The 19,102-nt window shown below is 44.2% G+C and overlaps 2 protein-coding genes across 2 annotated transcripts in view; both read right to left on the bottom strand.

Moving 5' to 3' along the window:
* Nucleotides 1-19,102, bottom strand: part of LOC137537065 (uncharacterized) — a 338,736-nt gene that overhangs the window by 302,232 nt on the left and 17,402 nt on the right. Inside the window, exons 6-7 of the mRNA XM_068259210.1 lie at nt 312-418; nt 115-206 (exon numbers count right to left, since the gene is read on the bottom strand). Of these exons, the coding sequence (XP_068115311.1) occupies nt 115-206; nt 312-418 (199 nt within the window). The remainder of the gene's footprint in view (nt 1-114; nt 207-311; nt 419-19,102) is intronic.
* On the bottom strand, nt 8,377-17,324 carry LOC137535197 (zinc finger protein ZFP2-like). The gene is made up of 3 exons (XM_068257012.1): nt 17,265-17,324; nt 12,229-12,701; nt 8,377-10,782 (listed from the first exon to the last, which is right to left on the bottom strand). Exons 2-3 carry the CDS (start codon nt 12,635-12,637, stop codon nt 9,401-9,403), a joined length of 1,791 nt encoding a protein of 596 aa, XP_068113113.1. The 5' UTR covers nt 12,638-12,701; nt 17,265-17,324; the 3' UTR covers nt 8,377-9,400.

Genomic DNA, 19,102 nt, shown 5'->3' with positions numbered 1-19,102 from the left:
AAGCACATTCCAAGGTAGCCAATTAACCCCTCTGATGCTGGTCTGAATAGGTATTCCTGAACTGTTGTCACCTATCTAACCCTGAGACTTTCATTGTACCTCAGCTCCACCTACCTGATAATGGTGCGGGAGATCTTCCTGTGGACAATCCTGGGAATAAAGAGGACCTGTGCACCTCTCTGGTGTGTTTCGGTTACTGGATCCATCTGTAGGAAACACACACACTAACTGAATACATTGTCTCTATTATGATTATCAGCTGATGGGGGATCCTGCTGTCTCTACTACAATAAATTATAGTCTCCACTTACCCGGTGATGTGAGGGGTGGCTGATTCTCCATCACAGTGTCCTTGTAAAGGTCCTTGTTTCCTTCTATATACTGCCACTCCTCCATGGAGAAATATACATCTTGGCAACTTATAGAGGATTAGAGTTCCATCAGAGGGGACAAAAGGCAGAAATTCTATGAATGATACCTTAATACATCCAGCAATCACTCTTTACTACTTCCAGCCATTGTACCAGGAACTGTTTTTCTATAGGTTCCACCCTTTCCTGTCTTTGCGTTCCATTGCTTCCTGTATGTGTATTGCACTCACATCCACCATCTTGTGGAGAAAAGAGAAACTGCAGCCTGCTTTACTCACTTCGGTCAATTGTTCTGGTTTTGCGCTTTGCATTGAGCTGTATTTTGTCTCAGTACTGGGGGCGTGGCTAGAAATCATTGATGTCCCCCCTTAAACAAAAAAGAAAGAAAATATTAAGGCAACTTTCTGCCCCTCCCCCATCCTCCCCACATACACAAACAAGCACCTTTTCTAAGTAGCCAGAGGGGCCCCAAGTATTAAGAATCAGAATCAGAATAGATTTTATTCGCCAAGTACAGGATCGTACAAGGAATTGTTGTTGGCACTACAGAGCAGCAAACCTTCATGGACAGGAACATAAATATGATTGACAGCATACGTATAATTACACATATCAGACTATAGGGTACGATTTTAGGAGTGGCCCAGTAGTGGTAGCATAGCATGGCTCCCAACTGTCCTTCGGAGGGACAGGGCTCAGGAACAGTCCCTCTTTGGGAGCCCTGTCCCTCTGTCCTCCTCATTTGTCCCTCTTTCAGGACTTCGTCCTTCTTTCTATGTAAATATATATATTTCTCTACAAAAAAAATGTCTTTGATTGACTCTAAACTTCATTCCCATCCTTTAAATTGATATATTACTAATTGTAAAATGTTAATATAAAGGAAAATGAACCAGGATAGAAAGGACCAGTGTGGTTTAAATTATAAAACAACATATTTTTCTTATGAAATCTTTATGCTATGCGTGACTAGTGGTGTGGTGGGGGTGTGATCAGGGGTGTGGCAGGGGCGTGGCTTAAGTGTCCCTCTTTCTCATCTCAAAAAGTTGGGAGGTATGGTTGTAGAGGTGCACCAAGTATTAAACAGTCCCAACTAGAGCCCCCAATATGGGAGTATAGGGAGCCAGGAGGACCCCCATTATAGATACTCAGAGGGTTCCAAGTAAAGGGAACCAGAAGGTCCCCCAGTATAGGGAGCCAGGAGGACCCCCAGTATAGGTAGTCAGAGGGCCCCCCAGTATAGGTAGCCAGAAGGACCGCCAGCATAGGTAGCCAGAAGGATCCCAGTATAGGTAGCCAGAAGGAATCCCAGTATAGGTAGCCAGAAGGGCTCCAGTATAGGTAGCCAGAAGGACTCCAGTATAGGTAGTCAGAGGGCCCCCCAGTATAGGTAGTCAGAGGGCCCCCCAGTATAGGTAGCCAGAAGGACCCCAGTATAGGTAGCCAGAAGGACCGCCAGTATAGGTAGCCAGAAGGACTCCAGTATAGGTAAACAGAAGGAATCCCAGTATAGGTAGCCAGAAGGACCCCAGTATAGGTAGCCAGAAGGACCGCCAGTATAGGTAGCCAGAAGGACTCCAGTATAGGTAACCAGAAGGAATCCCAGTATAGGTAGCCAGAAGGGCTCCAGTATAGGTAGCCAGAAGGACTCCAGTATAGGTAGTCAGAGGGCCCACCAGTATAGGTAGCCAGAAGGACCCCTAGTGTAGGTCAGTATGGGTATAGTATAAGGGCTATTTTCCTTTGGGTACAGTCCATTGATTGTTTAATAAAATTCCTGAAAGAGCAATGGGCAGGTGTGTGGATCCTTGGTTGATGTCCATATGGTTTACTTGGACGACCCTTGATACTACACACCTGTCCAGGCTAAATCTGGGAAGGTTGTTCTGCTAGAGCAACTTCATTTGCACATGTAGAGTTCCACTTCAGTCACATATTTGCAAACACCAGAGCATCTTAGAGGAGTGCAAAAAGTCACTAGTGCCCTTTAGGATGGTCCAACCAAATAAGCCTGTATGTGTATGGCCTCCTCTTGTGAAGTGGTAAGAAGCTTGATAATCAGCCAGTGAAGAAGTTTCTGTGTTGCCCCTGTAAGTGTTGCACGGTGCATGTGATGCCACAGTTCATACTCATAACTCATCAGCATTACTGATAGCAATCAGTGTGGGCTGAAGCACCAGCTAAGCTGGCAAAGAGGAATGAAGATCAGCAGCACCTGAGGACAAAGTCACAGATGGGGAGAGAAGATTGCATCATACGCAGGCTGTCCAGGTCACTACTCCTTCACAGTGACAATTGAGAACTTTCGCCCACAAATTATTGGGGATAAACCCTGCATCTGGAATCTGCCTACCTCAATGTCATAGACTTTGTTACCAGCCGCTAGGATCTTGTTGTCTATGGTATTATTCTTTGCCCTTGCAAATTCCACTACTACGTATAAAATGACAGCTTTGCCTAAGGATTCATGATGAACATTTTAGATCTATCCAGAATGGAAAGGGTTGCCTCAGATTGATCAACCATGTGAGAGGGCAGCCCAAGCAGGCGACGTAACTTGCCTCAGATTTGCTGGTGGAACTGACACCTTGGAGAGGGAGAGACGGGGATCTCCTATGACTGAAGTCCCACTTAACTCTTGACACAATCTCCTTAGGACCAGAGATGGATTGAGGTGAAATGGGGCCCTAGGCAGGTATTTTGGGCCCATCCTTTTTTTGGCAAGATTTGCTGGGGGCTAGCATACACCAGGCCCCTAGACTCTCTCCAGGCCCTAGGCCTAAGCCAAGTTGCCTTGTGGATGATCCGCCTCTGCCTAGGACCTTTGGGATTTAATGATTGAATGGATCTTGCTTGCTTTTTGGGGCCTTAATTCTTCCTCAGTTGTCTTGATAATGCATATACCAAACAGAAGAAGTGACTGGGGCTCTTGATAAAGGTCGAATAGACTCAAAGTTGCTTTTCACTGTGACACTCACTAAATAAACTAGCCTAAAGCTACGTACACACATATGACAACGATTGTTCGTTGTGAACGACAAACAATATTTTAATTGATGAAAGAACGGATTAAGCAAAAGTAGTTTTTAAAAGTGTGTAACGATATGATCGTTTGTTAACAAACGATACGGAACTAAAAAGTGTCAGGAAAGAGTTAAACTGTAGCACAAAGAATGTTGCTGTCATTCCCTAGGAAAGAAAAACAAACCATAAATTTAACAGGTCTCAGGTCTTTAACAGCTCTGACCAAGTAATAAACATCAGTCTGGGGGAGAGGGGAGCTGATAATTCCTGTCCGTGAATGCGTGCAAAAAGAAACTAATCTGAACTCAAAAGCTCTACTACTTGAACCCATATATTTTTCTTCTCACAGCAGCTTGTATGTCCCCACTCATTATACTGGACAAGATCCTCAGATGACAACAGATGCTGACTGTTATCACACACACTCTGCAGGGATCTCTGGAATTCAGGCAGAATAGAGCAAAGCAGAAGTGATTTACTTTGACATGTGACCTCTAATCTCTCCAAGTCCTGCGCCCTGCTGAATTTTATCGCCACGGCCTTTGTGGCCTTCCCAGAAATCCGGCCCTGCCTACGGATGCTCCAGGAGATTTTATCAGGAATGTCTCTTATTGCCCCACATACATACATGAATTTCAGTGGATTCATTTGATTTTCTCTACATACTGTGCATTTTTCTGTACAAATTGATCCTAAAAATCTGATCGAATTACCATACAAGGAAAATATTGTGCCATTATTAGACACCTTTGGGGCCTTTCCATACTTTGATCCAGTTACTAGACATTGAGGTTGGCATGCAACTTGGTCCAAGTGTTCAATTTTGGCCCCCTTTATCACTTACCACTCTGGTTCCTGGTTACCGATAATTTACACGGGTGTCTAGTAGACTCTTTCTGATCCTCGACCAAATGACCTGATCCAGCCTTCTTCACCCCCTAGCATTAGAAAGTCTTCATCCAAGGAGGAAGGGGGGGGGGGGGGGTTTCTTGTCACTGGAGATGGAGCCCGTGGCCACCTATCAGGAGCACTGGGGATTCTTCCTTGAAGGCATTTGTGTCAGTGACAGGATTCAAGCACAAAAGGAGAACACCGATTCGATCCTTACATTTTTTATTGATTTCTTTTTCACACAGTAAACAACACAACAACATTATACAGAAGAAAAGAGCCCAAAGCGTACAGTAACAGGAATAGAGAACTATCAAGGGGAACAAAAGATAGCTTTCTTTACTAGGCTCCATATAGCTTAAAGTGGACCCAAACTCCTGCACAGCACACAATAAAAAGTCTTCATTCCACATAAAGTTACTACTGTATGTTGAATTTTCACACCTGCATTTTAATAAGAGGGCATTTTGGTCCTTTTCAGCCCCTTACACACTCCTAGGAGTTCTGGTTCACCACGAGCTTGCCGGGCAATCTGTAACTCACCTTACTTATTAACTCACAATTTATCTCTCCTTAAACGACTTAAAGCATTATTTATCTCTCCTTATCTTATTAAACTCATGATTTATCTTAACTGGCTTAAAGGGTACCTGAAGTGAAAGCGATATGGAGGCGGGCGTATTTCTTTCCTTTTAAACAATACCAGTTACCTGGCAGCCCTGCTAATCTATTTGCACTGCACACCAGAAACAAGCATGCACCTAATCTTGTCAGATCTGACAATAATGTCAGAAACACCTGATCTGCTGCGTGCTTGTTCAGGGTCTATGGCTAAAAGTATTAGAGTCAGGGAATCAGCAGGACAGCCATGCATCTGGTATTGTTTAAAAGGAAATAAATATGACAGCCTCCATATCCCTCTCACTTCAGGTTCCCTTTAACTCATGATTTATCTCTCCTTATCTGTTTATCTCATGAATTATCTCTCCTAGGGCCAGATTCTTCAAATGCCAGTAATACTTGCTACGGTAACAAGCGTTATTAACAAGCCTTATCGTCAGTAATGCGCCTTACCGTAGCAACAGTTGTGCTACTGGTGTAACTCACATTGCTCCATGCAGAAGTGACAGTAATACTGCCGTGGGTTATGTGTGCACTGCATTTGATGAAACTACCCCCTTATTTGCTGAAAATAAGTAAGCTTTGTGAATCAACCCCATAGTTGCTGAAGAAAGTCACTTATCTGTATTTTGTGTTTGTTTAGCCAGGTCAAAGTGTCTAATTAGTTCTTATCAGCAACTGTGAATATACTGCAGGAGACCTCTGCCAATGGAAGTTCTCTGTATAGTAAACACGGAGGCTTAACCCTTTCAGTGTCTTCTGCAAATGTGAAACCAAGGAAGTTGTTTTGTAATCTGTAATGAAGACCCTCCCAAGGTTATTATGCTGTGGCTGATCTTTTACAGCAGAAATAAAGTTTTAGGCTTAGTTCCACTTTAATGAACATAAAAGGTAGGCATGATACAGAGAGGAGGCTGATCATACTGACACTACCTGGTGATCTCCTTTACATATCTTCACCAGATCAGTAAATCCTGTGCCTGGTATTGTACAAACTTATAATCTATCCCAGGTATAAAAGCACCACATCTGTCACACAGGAAGGAGAAAGGTTGTCTGAGGGATATATGTGCCTGTATGTTTCCTGCATGTAAAGATCTCCATTAATGATACAACTGTAATCGTACAATCTTACCAAATCATCTATGTAGTAGAAGCTTAAACTGAGTGAATATACTTTGAATGGATCCTTTAGGCCAGGGCTGGGAAAACTTTAAGTGGCCCGGGCTGCATGCTGCGGACCGTATTCCTTAATTTCCAACCCCCCTCCCTCCCTGCAGAGTTGTGAGCGGTCAGTGGGGGAGTCGGAGATCAAGACGAGTTTCAGATCCCCGATGCCGCGTGCAACTCTGCAGGAAAGGAGGGGGGAGAGGAGATTAAGCGCATGTGGGCCAAATACGGAACCCGGGCCATAGTTTGCCCAGCGCTGCTTTCGGCAGTCCTTTATATTGCATGGAAGTTATAAAATTGTACAATCAACACCCCTTGGCATCACATGCAGGGTTGGGGGTCCCGACTCCCGGGTGGTAGCAGAGTCTGGTCCACCACCTGTCATGTGCACCAGTGTTTGTGATTTCAACATAAAATACATCCTAAACCATATTCATCAACTGCTCCCGTGCACGGGAATACCAAACACTAATGCCTCAGTCACACTAGTAATGAACTGGGGTGCTCCGAATCGGTTGCATTTTTATGGACTTAAAATCCAAGCCAGAGTTTTTACACCATCCTTTATTTATTGCAGAGCAGAAGGACCAAGACCACATAATATCTCTCAGAAATTATCCCATCTAAACGCCACAAACGCAATTGGCAAGGGGTATAATTAGGGATTTGACCCTTTAGCCTTGTTTCTATTTTGATTGAAAGAATGGGGTAAAATTAAAAAAAAAGATTTTTAGGTAAATATGCTACTTTGAAAGCACGTTCTAAAACATATTTGGCTAATTCTCCCGACCCTCTGCTAATCATGTGATTGCAGTCACGGTCCGACCAATGGGATCACAGTAAAAAGAGAGTGTAGTGTGTTGTTTAGCATAGTATAGTTTTGTATATAGTGATCCAGTGATGGGGCTTACACCAGTATTACAGAGTACCTGGACAGCTCATAGTGACCCAGAACCACTAGGAGAGTATAAAGGGCTAAAAGCGACCAAAATGCCCTCTTCCTAAAAAGAAAGGCTGAATATGATATTGCCTTCTTAAAATGGACCTGAACTCTTGCACAGGACACAAGGAAAACATAACAGAAATGCACCCTGTATGTAGCGTATATTTTCCGGCGTATAAGACGACTGGGCGACGTATAAGACGACCCCCCAACTTTTCCAGTTAAAATATGGGGCTTAATTCACTAAGACAAATAGCATGCCTTATTAAAGTTAACACGCCTTATCAGAGTAGCATAGCGAGCGCTACAAAACCGCAGGGGCTCATGGCAGGACGAGTGGAGCTCTCGTCATTGCCAATTAGCAGGCATAAGTGTGCTATGCTACTCTGATAAGGCGTGTTAACTTTGATAAGGTGTGCTAACTTTGATAATGCATGCTATTTGTCTTAGTGAATCAAGCCCATAGAGTTTGGGCTATACTCGCCGTATAAGACTACCCCTCTTCCAACGCACACCAAATAAAAATTAAAAACCATCATATACTAGTGCTATGTATGAACAGATACTGGTGCTGTACTGTATGTGGTACAGTATAGAACCATATATAGGCGATTGACTGGTTGGATTGGTCAACTCTCCCTCTCCCTAAGTGGATTGGTCAGCTCTCCTTGTCTACCTGTGGTATGGAAGAATAGATTGCGCTGTGCCCATAAAACACGCCTCTTTCACCCTTCCGGCCCACCCCTGTATCCTATAAACCTCCTTCTCTGCTCTCACAGCTCACACATGTGCCCTGCGCCACTTCACTACAGTCCTCAGCAGCGAGATCTGAGAGTCGGTAACAGGATAGGGCGTATCACCCGGCATCAATGACACCCGGCATGTAAGAAGACACCCGACTTTTCAAAAGATTTTTAAGGGTTAAAAAGTAGTCTTATACGTCAGAATATACAGTATTTAAAGAGTTTAGCCTGTGTAATTCCCCCTCATTTTTGTCTAATCACTAGTTGTAATTTGATCCTTCCCGTGTCACATGACTGCCTCTGGCAGTTAAGCAGATAAGCCCATTTCAAAGCACCGGCTGTAAACAATATGTCTGCTTCCATGAATCAGGAAGTAAAAACTGTGCAGATTTATTTTAGGATTTGTAACAGTTGTAGCAAAGACATGTATTTTTGTTTAAAGGTTATTATGCTTTTGTGTATTATTTAGAGCAGAGAGACGTTCGAGTTCAGGTCCATTTTAACAACAAAAGGTATTTGTGATAATTAGGCTTTAATTGAGCAACTGTGGTTTCCCATGATGCATCACTCCCAAATATGCAAATGATCTTACTGTATTTGGGAGTGATGCACCATGGGAAACCACAGTTGCTCCACTTAAAGCCTAATTCTTGCAAATACTTTCTGTTTTAAGAAGGCAAACTACAATTGTTGTGTTGCTTTTTAGTAAGAGGGATTTTAGGACTCTTTTAGTGCCTTTTACTTTCTAGTGGTTCTGTGTCACCCTGAGAACTCTGTAATAGAAAATAGGAGGCTATATGATTGTCTGTGTGACCTGTTAGGTGGGTGGGAAAATAACTTATCACACTGTGAACATAAAAAGGACAATTGCCAGTGTGACTTTACTTGTCTTTGAGAAGGTCTCTTATAGGCTACATTCACACAGATCTCAATTTTAAATTCACTTCAAAGGGAACCTGAACTGAGAAGGATATCGAGACTTCCATATTTATTTCCTTTTAAACAATACGAGTTGACCGACATCCTGCTGATCCTCTTCCTCTAATACTTTCAGCCATATAAACTGAACAAGCATGCAGCAGATCAGGTGCTCTGTCTGAAGCCTGACTGGATTAGCTTCAAGCTTGTTTCAGGTAAGTGATCCAGACACTACTGCGGCCAAAGAGATCAGCAGGATAGCCAGGCAACTGGTATTGTTTAAAAGGAAATCCATATGGTAGCCTCCATATAACTCTTGCTTCAGGTGTCCTTTAAATGACAAAAATGTGATCAGTATTTTCTTGGCATATCACATCACCCTGATATTTGCTGCAACCTTGGAAACAGTTGATAAATGTTTAAAAAACATTTGTTATACAGTATATCTCAAATGAAGCTTTTCCCACACTCTGAACATTAGGAGAGGCCACTCAGTTGTGTTTTCTCTGGTGTCTGATAAGTTCTTTTTGACAACTGAAGCTTTTCCTACACTCTGAACATTAGGACAGTCCACTGAGTTGTGTGTTCTCGGGAGTCTGATAAGTTCTTCTTGACAACTGAAGCTTTTCCCACACACTCTAAACATTAGGGCAGGCCACTCAGTTGTGTGTTCTCAGGAGTCTGATAAGTTCTTCTTGACAACTGAAGCTCCTCCTACACTATGAGCAGGGAATAGGACCATTTTCTGTGTGACTTCTCTGGTGCCTGAGTAAATTTCGTTTATCGATGAAACCTCTCCCACATTCCAAACAGGCAAACGGTCGCTCGCCTGTGTGACTTCTCTGATGCGCAAGGAGATGACTATTCCTAAAGAATCCTTTCCCACACTCTGAACATGAAAAAGGACGTTCAACCGTGTGAATCTTCTGATGCTGAAGAAGGTCTTCATTAGAGCCGAAACCTTTCCCACAGTCTGTGCACAAAAACGGGCGATCGCCCAAGTGATTTCTCTGGTGTTTAAGAAGAATCCGTTTAGTGGTGAAAGTTCTCCCACACTCTGAGCAGGAATACGGACGATCCTGCGTGTGAACTCTCTGGTGCGTAAGGAGGTGGCTTTTCTGATTGAAACTTTTCCCACACTCTGAACATGAAAAAGGCCGCTCACCGGTGTGAATCCTCTGGTGCATGAAAAGGTACGCCTTTGAAATGAAACTTTTTCCACAATGTGTACATGAAAAGGGACGATCGTCTGTGTGACTTCGCTGGTGCGTAAGAAAATGCCTTTTGTCGGTGAAGCTTTTCCCACATTCTGAACATGCAAACGGACGATCACCTGTGTGAATTCTCTGGTGTGTCAGGAGGTGACTTTTCCGAAGGAACGCTTTTCCACACTCTGCACAAGCAAAGGGGCGCTCGCCGGTGTGACTCCTCTGGTGCCGAAGAAGGTGTGCATTAGACATGAAACCCTTCCCACACAGCGAGCATAAAAATGGTCGATCGCCTGTGTGACTTCTCTGGTGTGTAAGGAGAACCTGTTTGGTGGTGAAACTTTTCCCACACTCTGAACATGAAAAAGGGCGCTCACCTGTGTGGCTTCTCTGGTGTGTAAGGAAAACCTGTTTAGTAGTGAAACATTTCCCACACTCTGTGCATGAAAAAGGATGCACATCTTTATGGTCTCTCTGGTACGTAAAAAGATTTTGTTCATCAGGGAAATTATCTGAACATGATAAGATAGTCTCCCCTGTTTGCTCCCTCTGGTGGGCAACAAGAAGAGATTTCCTTGTAAAAAAAATTTCACATTCAGAACACGCAAACATCTTCTCTTCTCCATGCCTGACACTACTGGATTTACCAGCAGATTCCTGAGACTCAGATGGGTCGTGTGACCTCTCCTCACTGTGACCTACTGGATGGGTATTTGGGGTACCACAATGGGATCTGTCAGAAGGTTCCTCAGGATTAGAGGGATCCGGTGGTCTCTCCTCATGGTAAAGTCTGTGATGTGTATTTCCGGTAATGGAGTTTCCTCCTAAAGGACCTTGTGTGATGCCATTATCTTTCACATCATTATCTGGAGGGGAGATAAGACGTCTTTCATCTGTAAAATAAGTCAGACTGTTAAGAACAACCACACCAACTGGCTCAAAATGTATATACACTGATGGCACACTCTCATGGTGAGGAACAGAAAAGTTCTCAACTTCACCATCTTAGTTGGAATCACAGAATGGATATGGGCCTTTCATATGGTGTACAGTATCCCCTACTCATTTGTTGGTACTATGATGTTATACTGAGGAATGGAGATGGGCCTTTCATATGGTGTACAGTATCCCCTCCTCATTTGTTGGTACTATGATGTTATACTGAGGAATGGAGATGGGCCTCTCATATGGTGTACAGTATCTCCTCCTCATTTGTTGGCACTATGATGTTATACTGAGGAATGGAGATGGACCTTTCATATGGTGTACAGTATCTCCTCCTCATTTGTTGGTACTATGATGTTATACTGAGTAATGGAGATGAGCCTTTCATATGGTGTACAGTATCTCCTCCTCATTTGTTGGTACTATGATGTTATACTGAGGAATGGAGATGCACCTTTCATATGGTGTACAGTATCTCCTCCTCATTTGTTGGTACTATGATGTTATACTGAGTAATGGAGATGAGCCTTTCATATGGTGTACAGTATCTCCTCCTCATTTGTTGGTACTATGATGTTATACTGAGGAATGGAGATGAGCCTTTCATATGGTGTACAGTATCTCCTCCTCATTTGTTGGTACTATGATGTTATACTGAGGAATGGAGATGGGCCTTTCATATGGTGTACAGTATCTCCTCCTCATTTGTTGGCGCTATGATGTTATACTGAGGAATGGAGATGGGCCTTTCATATGGTGTACAGTATCTCCTCCCCATTTGTTGATGCTATGATGTTATACTGAGGAATGGAGATGGGCCTTTCATATGGTGTACAGTATCCCCTCCTCATTTGTTGGTACTATGATGTTATACTGAGGAATGGAGATGGGCCTTTCATATGGTGTACAGTATCTCCTCCTCATTTGTTGGCGCTATGATGTTATACTGAGGAATGGAGATGGGCCTTTCATATGGTGTACAGTATCTCCTCCCCATTTGTTGATGCTATGATGTTATACTGAGGAATGGAGATGGGCCTTTCATATGGTGTACAGTATCCCCTCCTCATTTGTTGGTGCTATGATGTTATACTGAGGAATGGAGATGGACCTTTCATATGGTGTACAGTATCTCCTCCCCATTTGTTGGCGCTATGATGTTATACTGAGGAATGGAGATGGGTCTTTCATATGGTGTACAGCAGAGGTGCCCACACTTTTTCAGCTTGGGAGCTATTTTAAAAAGTTAGCAAGTTAAAATGATCTACCTCAGTACTCCCTAAAGCTTAAAATTTATGAAGACACTAAGTTCCAAGAGAGTAAACTTACTTTTTAACAGGTATCTATACTTCACTTGTCTAATATTTATAATCCGGTCTCAAATTTTTACTTACCCAGGCTCTTAACTAGAAACAGTTCTTCAATTGTCTTCACCATATCACCCTCCTCCATAGTCTCCTGATCACACCTCACATACGTCTCTTCTTCTTCTTCTTCTTCTTTAATTGTAACCTTTATTAGTTCCTCCTCCTCTGCAGTTTGCTGATCATCCCTCAGAAACATATTTTCTTCCTCCTGTTTAACTGTCCTGATCATTTCACCCTCCAGTGGAGGCTCCTGATCACCCCTAAGATATGTCACTTCTTCCTCTTTGATTGTCTTCTTCATCTCACCCGCCTCCATAGACACTTGATCAGTCCTCACATATGTCTCTTCTTCTTCCTCTTTGATTTTCCTCATCATGTCACAATCCTGTGTAAATTGCTGATCACCCCTCACATATGACTCTTCTTCCTCTTTCATTGTCCTTCTTATATCACCCCTCTTCTCGTTTAATCTTTGATTTCACATAAACTTGTTCTTTGTCCTAAATCCACAGAGGGAAGGAAAATAGGTTATAGTCTAATAAAGGTTGGAGTCAGCGACAGGCAGATTCCCCCCTCCACCACCGCCACCTCCCCCGTGACAGGGATGGTGATCTGATGGCAAAGTTAAAGTTATTAACTGATCCACATTCCCACGCTCTTCTGCATTAGGGCCACCTGAAGCTTCTTTGCTCCCGAACCACGGCTGCAATACTATGCTGTTTCTCATCTCTCCAACCACCATCTAATCATCTAGGACAAGTCATTGATCATTGATTGGTTTATTAATTAGGGAAGGTGGGGCACAGAATGGAGTACAGTGGCCATGCTCTAAAAGAAAGGGTTAAAGGGGAACTGAAGAGAGAGAGGTATATGGAGGCTGCCATGTTTATTTCCTTTTAAGCAATACCAGTTGCCTGGCAGCCCTGCTGATCCTCTGCCTCTAATACTATTAGCCATAGCCCCTGAACAAGCATGCAGCAGATCAGGTGTTTCTGACTTTAAAGTCAGATCTGACAAGATTAGCTGCATGCTTGTTTCTGGTGTTATTCAGATACTACTGCAGAGAAATAGACCAGCAGGGCTGCCAGGCAACTGGTATTGATTAAAAGGAAATAAATATGGCAGCCTCTGTATACCTCTTACTTCAGTTCCCCTTTAACATCAATATATTGGTGTGCAGACGGCCTACAGTGGGTACATGGAAGACACCAGTGCTGGCAAAGCCTGGTCCTGACCGTCATACTAAATTTCAAACAGGGGTTAACTTAATAGTACAGGTGGGGGTCCCAAGTGCTCTCACTGCCCACATGCTACACCTCAAGGGGAAGCAGTGCAGGCAGCAGTGTCACCTCCTGAGACCACTCCCAGCAAGCTACACCTCAGGGGAAAGCAGTGCAGGCAGCAGTGCCATTGACTCCCCAAAGGACAGTAGGCTTTAAATTGATACAAGAGAACAGGATGGCAAATGCTTATTAGCAAACAGTACCTGACTGACAGCCCCCCACCCCCGAACTGCTCATCTAGGGCACCCCACAAGTGATGTAGCTCCCAAAACCTATAGCAGAGGTTAGGAGGGGGCATAGAGACTGGCTGCACACACCGGCCCTGCCGACACGTAATTGTTTCATTATGTGAAACTGATGTCTCTTTGTGGGAAGAAGAGATGGCGCAAGTCTAGTTTAGGGGTCCCAGCAGGAAACCTCATAGGGAACTGTGAACAGTTCTCTAATCATGGGCAGCGCTACACTGGGGCATTGCCCTCCCCCCCTTCCCCGGGAGTCACTGTGGGATATCTTAAAAAGTCATTTTTAGGAGAAGGAAGATAGATACAATTGTTTATTTTATTAGTTTATTTTTGCCTCAGGTGCCCTTTAACCTCCCTGGCTGTAAGCCCGACCTCGGGTCGGGCTATGCCGCGCAGGAGGATTTCTCAGGCCCTGCTGGGCAGATTTCCATATTTATTTATTTTTTGGTACACGCAGCTAGCACTTCGCTAGCTGCGTGTACTTCCCGATCGCCGCCGCTCCGTGCCGATTCGCCGCCCCCCCCAGACCCCTTGCGCAACCGAGCTTATCAGCGCCAGGCAGCGCTGAGGGGTGGATCGGGACTACCGATGACATCACAACGCCGATGACGATTGTCACCATGGCGATGGGGGAAGCCAAACAGGAAATCCCGTTCTGAACGGGATTTCCTGTTTGCGCTGATCGCCGGAGGCGATTGGAGGGGGTGGGGGGATGCTGCTGCACAGCGGCTATCATGTAGCTAGCGCTAGACTAGCTACATGATTAAAAAAAAGTGCTGCCCTGTTTTAATAGACCGCCAGGGAGGTTAAAGCTTACGGCTTTTCTTATAAATTAGCCAATAAGTTAGAGATTGTATTTTATACACAAGCTCTAGTGTCAAGCAATGCTTAGCTACAAAAATAAGGAATTACACCCCCCCCCCCCCCCCCTCTTGCTTGAAGAGTATTGAGACAATCTGCTCTACACAAAAGCCTCTGAGTTTCTACCATTGCTGAACTAGTTAACCTCAAATTTATCACTTGGATTAGGCATAAAAATATCTAAAGCACGCCATAAAAACGTCGATTTGATCACCCAAATGGGTCCAACCAGCCATCCATTGTGCACTCTTTGTGCCGCCCTAAAAATTTGAACCCTCTGCAGCCTAGGTTCTCAACATGCGGTACGCGTACCCCAGGGGGTACTTCTGATGGTTCCACGGGGTACTCAGGCTTGATATACTTAACCAACAATAACAAATTTAGAGTTTTAGAAAATGATAAATCCTATATAAACAACACCAATTTAGTATGTTATCTAATTAAAAGCAACAGTAAATGCTTGGAAATTGTTAAAAACCAATTATTATTATTATTTATTGTATTTATAAAGCGCCAACATATTACGCAGCGCTGAACATTAATTTAGGTTACAGACAATATTTAGGGGTGACATACAGCAATATGACAATACAGGAATACAAGAAAACCAGATCACACAGCACAGTATTAGTACAAGGTAATGCTTAGTCACTGGATGAAGCATGGAGATTAGGCAAGTTAGGTTCACTCAAATGCATGGCATGGGTTCACAGTAATGGAGGTGCCAGATCAGGTAGGACACAAAAGGAGGAGGACCCTGCCCAAAGGCTTACAATCTAGAGGGAGAGGTAAGGACACGAATGGTAGGGGACCAGAGTTTAGCTGTAGGTTTAGAGTACTTGTGAGGGGTAGTAGGCCAGAGTGAAAAGGTGAGTTTTGAGGGCTTTCTTGAAGATGTTGAAGGAGGGGGCTGCCCTAATGGGTGGAGGTAGGGAGTTCCATAGTGTTGGAGCAGCTCTTGAGAAGTCCTGGAGGCGTGCATGGGACTGGGTGATGCGGGGGGTGGTTAGGCGAAGTTCATTGGAAGAGCGGAGTGAGCGGCTAGGTGTGTACCTCTGAGTAAGATCGGAAATGTAGGTTGGACAGGTTTTGTGGACAGATTTGTAGGTCAGACACAGTATCTTGAATCTGATTCTGGACTGGATAGGAAGCCAGTGAAGGGATTCTAGGAGGGGATCTGCCGTGGTGGAGCGATGGGAGCAGTGGATAATTCTGGCTGCCGCATTCATGATGGACTGCAGTGGGGCTGTTCGGGTCATAGGGAGACCAGACAGCAGGGCATTGCAGTAGTCAAGGCGGGAAATTATGAGGGCATGGATGAGGAGTTTGGTGGTGGCAGAGGTCAGGAAAGGGCGAATCTTACAGATGTTACGAAGGTGGAAGTTGCAGGACTTTGTGAGGTTTTGGATGTGGGAAGTGAAGGAGAGTGTGGAGTCCAGGGTGACACCCAGACAGCGGGCTTGAGAGGTAGGGCGAATGGTAGTGTGGTTAACAGTGACATGCACATCTGGGAGGTTCGTGGATGGCCGGGGTGGGAAGATCATAAATTCCGTTTTGTCTAGATTTAGTTTCAGGAACCTAGCAGACATCCAGGAGGAGATGGCGGATAGGCAGGAGGAGACCTTGTCCATGGTAGTGGTGGATATGTCAGGGGTGTGGAGGTAGATCTGGGTGTCATCTGCATACAGATGGTAGTTAAAACCCATGGAGGAGATAACCTTGCCAATGGAGGATGTGTATAGGGTGAACAGTAGGGGGCCAAGGACCGAACCTTGGGGGACTCCCACCGAGAGGTGGTTGGGGGTGGACGAGGACTCATTGAATGTGGTCGTGAAGGAGCGGTTGGAGAGGTAGGATGAAAGCCAGGACAGGGCGAGATCGTGAATGCCCAAGGACTGGAGGGACTGGAGGAGTAGGGGATGATCTACTGTGTCAAAAGCTGCTGACAGGTCAAGAAGGAGGAGAATGGAGTATTTACCTTCAGCTTTAGCTAAGGCAAGGTCGTTGACCACTTTGGTGAGAGCAGTTTCGGTTGAGTGGGCAGGCCGAAATCCAGATTGGAGTGGGTCTAGCAGTGAGTTAGCATTGAGGTACTGGGTCAGGCGTTTGTGATCATGTACTACGATTAAATATATGTTTGTCAAGGGATACTTGTGATAATGTTTACTATGCCAGGGGGTACTTGATGAGTACAAGGCTTTAAAAGGGGTACATACCAATAAAATATTGAGAAACACTGCTCTACAGCACGAAGCATTGCGATTGGCTGAATAGTGTGGGCGTAGTTTACTATAACCTATTTGAAACCTAGCAGTTCGAGAGGATGCTGTCCACCCAATCACATTAGTGGGGTTTCCTAAACTAGACTAGTGCTGGAGAGATAGTGTATTCAGTTTCAGCCCTTGATACTTCTCATACTGCACTGGCTGCAATTGTGCTTCCTGTGCCTTTAAATTTGCCAATTTACATACAAGCCAAAACTACCAGCATCTCACCAAGCATTTTAATGCAAGATTGCCTGAGAAGTAAAATGTTAAAGGAGTATTCATAGAGAAGTGTAAACCCCCATATCCCTTTAATACACAACAATTCAGATAAGGAAGGAGGACTTGGGCAAATAAATAGTTCAATTGCAATAATATAAGTGTAAATAAAAAAAAAAAACATATCTTATTACCTCCTCTGCTGCCAGTTCCTACAACGACCCCTCTCTTCTTGCTCCCCCTTCACCTCTGACTCAAAACTTCCTGTCTATGCGTTCCATCTATTCTTCTGTGTGCGTTCCATTATTTCCTGCCTGTGCCTGCCAGCTAGTACGGCTGAGGTCGCCACCTTGTGGATCATACAGAAACTGCAGCTGTATTTACACTCACTTGTCTTATGTTCAGTGAAGTGTTGTACCGTGTTAGTCATCAGTAAAAGCAAGACGTTTTGAATCAGGATGATAGCATTTATTGGCTAACTTAGAGTTAGAATTTTTTTTTTTGTCTTATGTTACTCCTATATATCGATGAGCTTAAATTTATAAAGCGCTAACATATTATGCACCACTGTACAATGGATAGGGGAGACATTACAGCACTACACAATGTTACACAGCAGCATTCAACGATCATGGTACATAAAATTGTTATGTAACCAATGTAGGGATAAATTATGCGTTCGAGTCACTGCGTCCGTATGGCCCATAGAAAAAGGTGCATAATGAGGATACTTAGCACAAGTTAGCAGTGGGTACTAGTGCACTGCAGGCATCAGTAAGTGGCAAGGAGAGACGTACGATCCCTTCAAACAGACCCAATACTCCCACAGGTGTTACTCCGCTTTCTTAAGGAAGAGATAACCGTTGTACCACCTGGGGGCACAATTATTAATGCCAACAGTTAATAAGTGGCATTAAGTTTTATGAGACTATTTTTATGTGTTTTTAATTATTTGGATAATCACAAACTGCGGTAATTTTCCATATTGTTTGATCATGGATAAATAAAGATCATCCTACCTAATAATAGGCAAGTGTCTCTGCGTCCCATGTCCCTGGTCAGTGCTTTTTCCATTATGCGCATGTGCAGGGGCACAGAGACACTGCCGAGAGCTTGGGGGAATGACGAGCAGAAGAGAACAGGTTCAGAAGGGGCAGGGCGTGCGTGGTTGCGCGCACTTGAAAGGAACAGATAGAGCAGTGCGTTGGGGGGGGGGGGGGTGGTACTGCGGCAGCCACAGCCTAACGCCCATTTTTTAAGCGGCCTTAGGCCTAGTTGTATATAATTTTCAAACAAACACATTTAAGGGCTCGTTTCCACTGTTGCGACGCGATTTCGCCGGCATTCCGACGCTTGTAAAAACGCATGCGGATGCGTTTCAGCATGCGTTTTTACCCGCGATTTCGCGTGCGATTTCGCATGGCAGGGTGCCATGCGAAATTAACCATGACACTGCCAGGCCAAAATAACATTGAAAAAGGTGCGAAATCGCACGCGAATCGCGGGTAAAAACGCATGTAAAAAACGCATGCGTTTTTACTATTAAATACATTAGCGGCGATTCGCACGGATTCCCGATGCAGGCGAATTCGGTGGGTCCTGTCGTGCAGATTTGTCCCGCCGCCAAATCGCTCCCGCACGCCGCACATGTGGAAACAGCCCCGGCCACTTCAGTGTACTAAGCGAATCCGCATCTCGTCGCCGCATGCGGATTCGCTATGGTGGAAACGAGCCCTAATCCAGTGGTGATTTGTTGCTGGGTTTCTGCTCTTTTAATGGTCATGTCTTCGTCCTCTGTGACTTCATCTACAGATACAAGGACGTAGATATAAGTCTTGTAGCTAAAGCACAGCTGTGCATGATTCTCCAGCACTATCTACTGCAGCACTAATTGGTGAAAGGGAATATATGTTCCCTGAACCAATGAGATTGATTTTTACCATTAAAAATACTTGTATTTTCTCAGTTCATAGTGAAAAAATATACACGGTAGCATTATTTCCCAATCAATTATCCTCACCATAAATTGTAG

This window comes from Hyperolius riggenbachi, chromosome 10 (assembly GCF_040937935.1).
Source record: "Hyperolius riggenbachi isolate aHypRig1 chromosome 10, aHypRig1.pri, whole genome shotgun sequence".
Classification (NCBI taxonomy): domain Eukaryota; kingdom Metazoa; phylum Chordata; class Amphibia; order Anura; family Hyperoliidae; genus Hyperolius; species Hyperolius riggenbachi.
The sequence above is the reverse complement of the archived record's forward strand: the minus strand, read 5'-3'. Positions and strand labels throughout refer to the sequence as shown.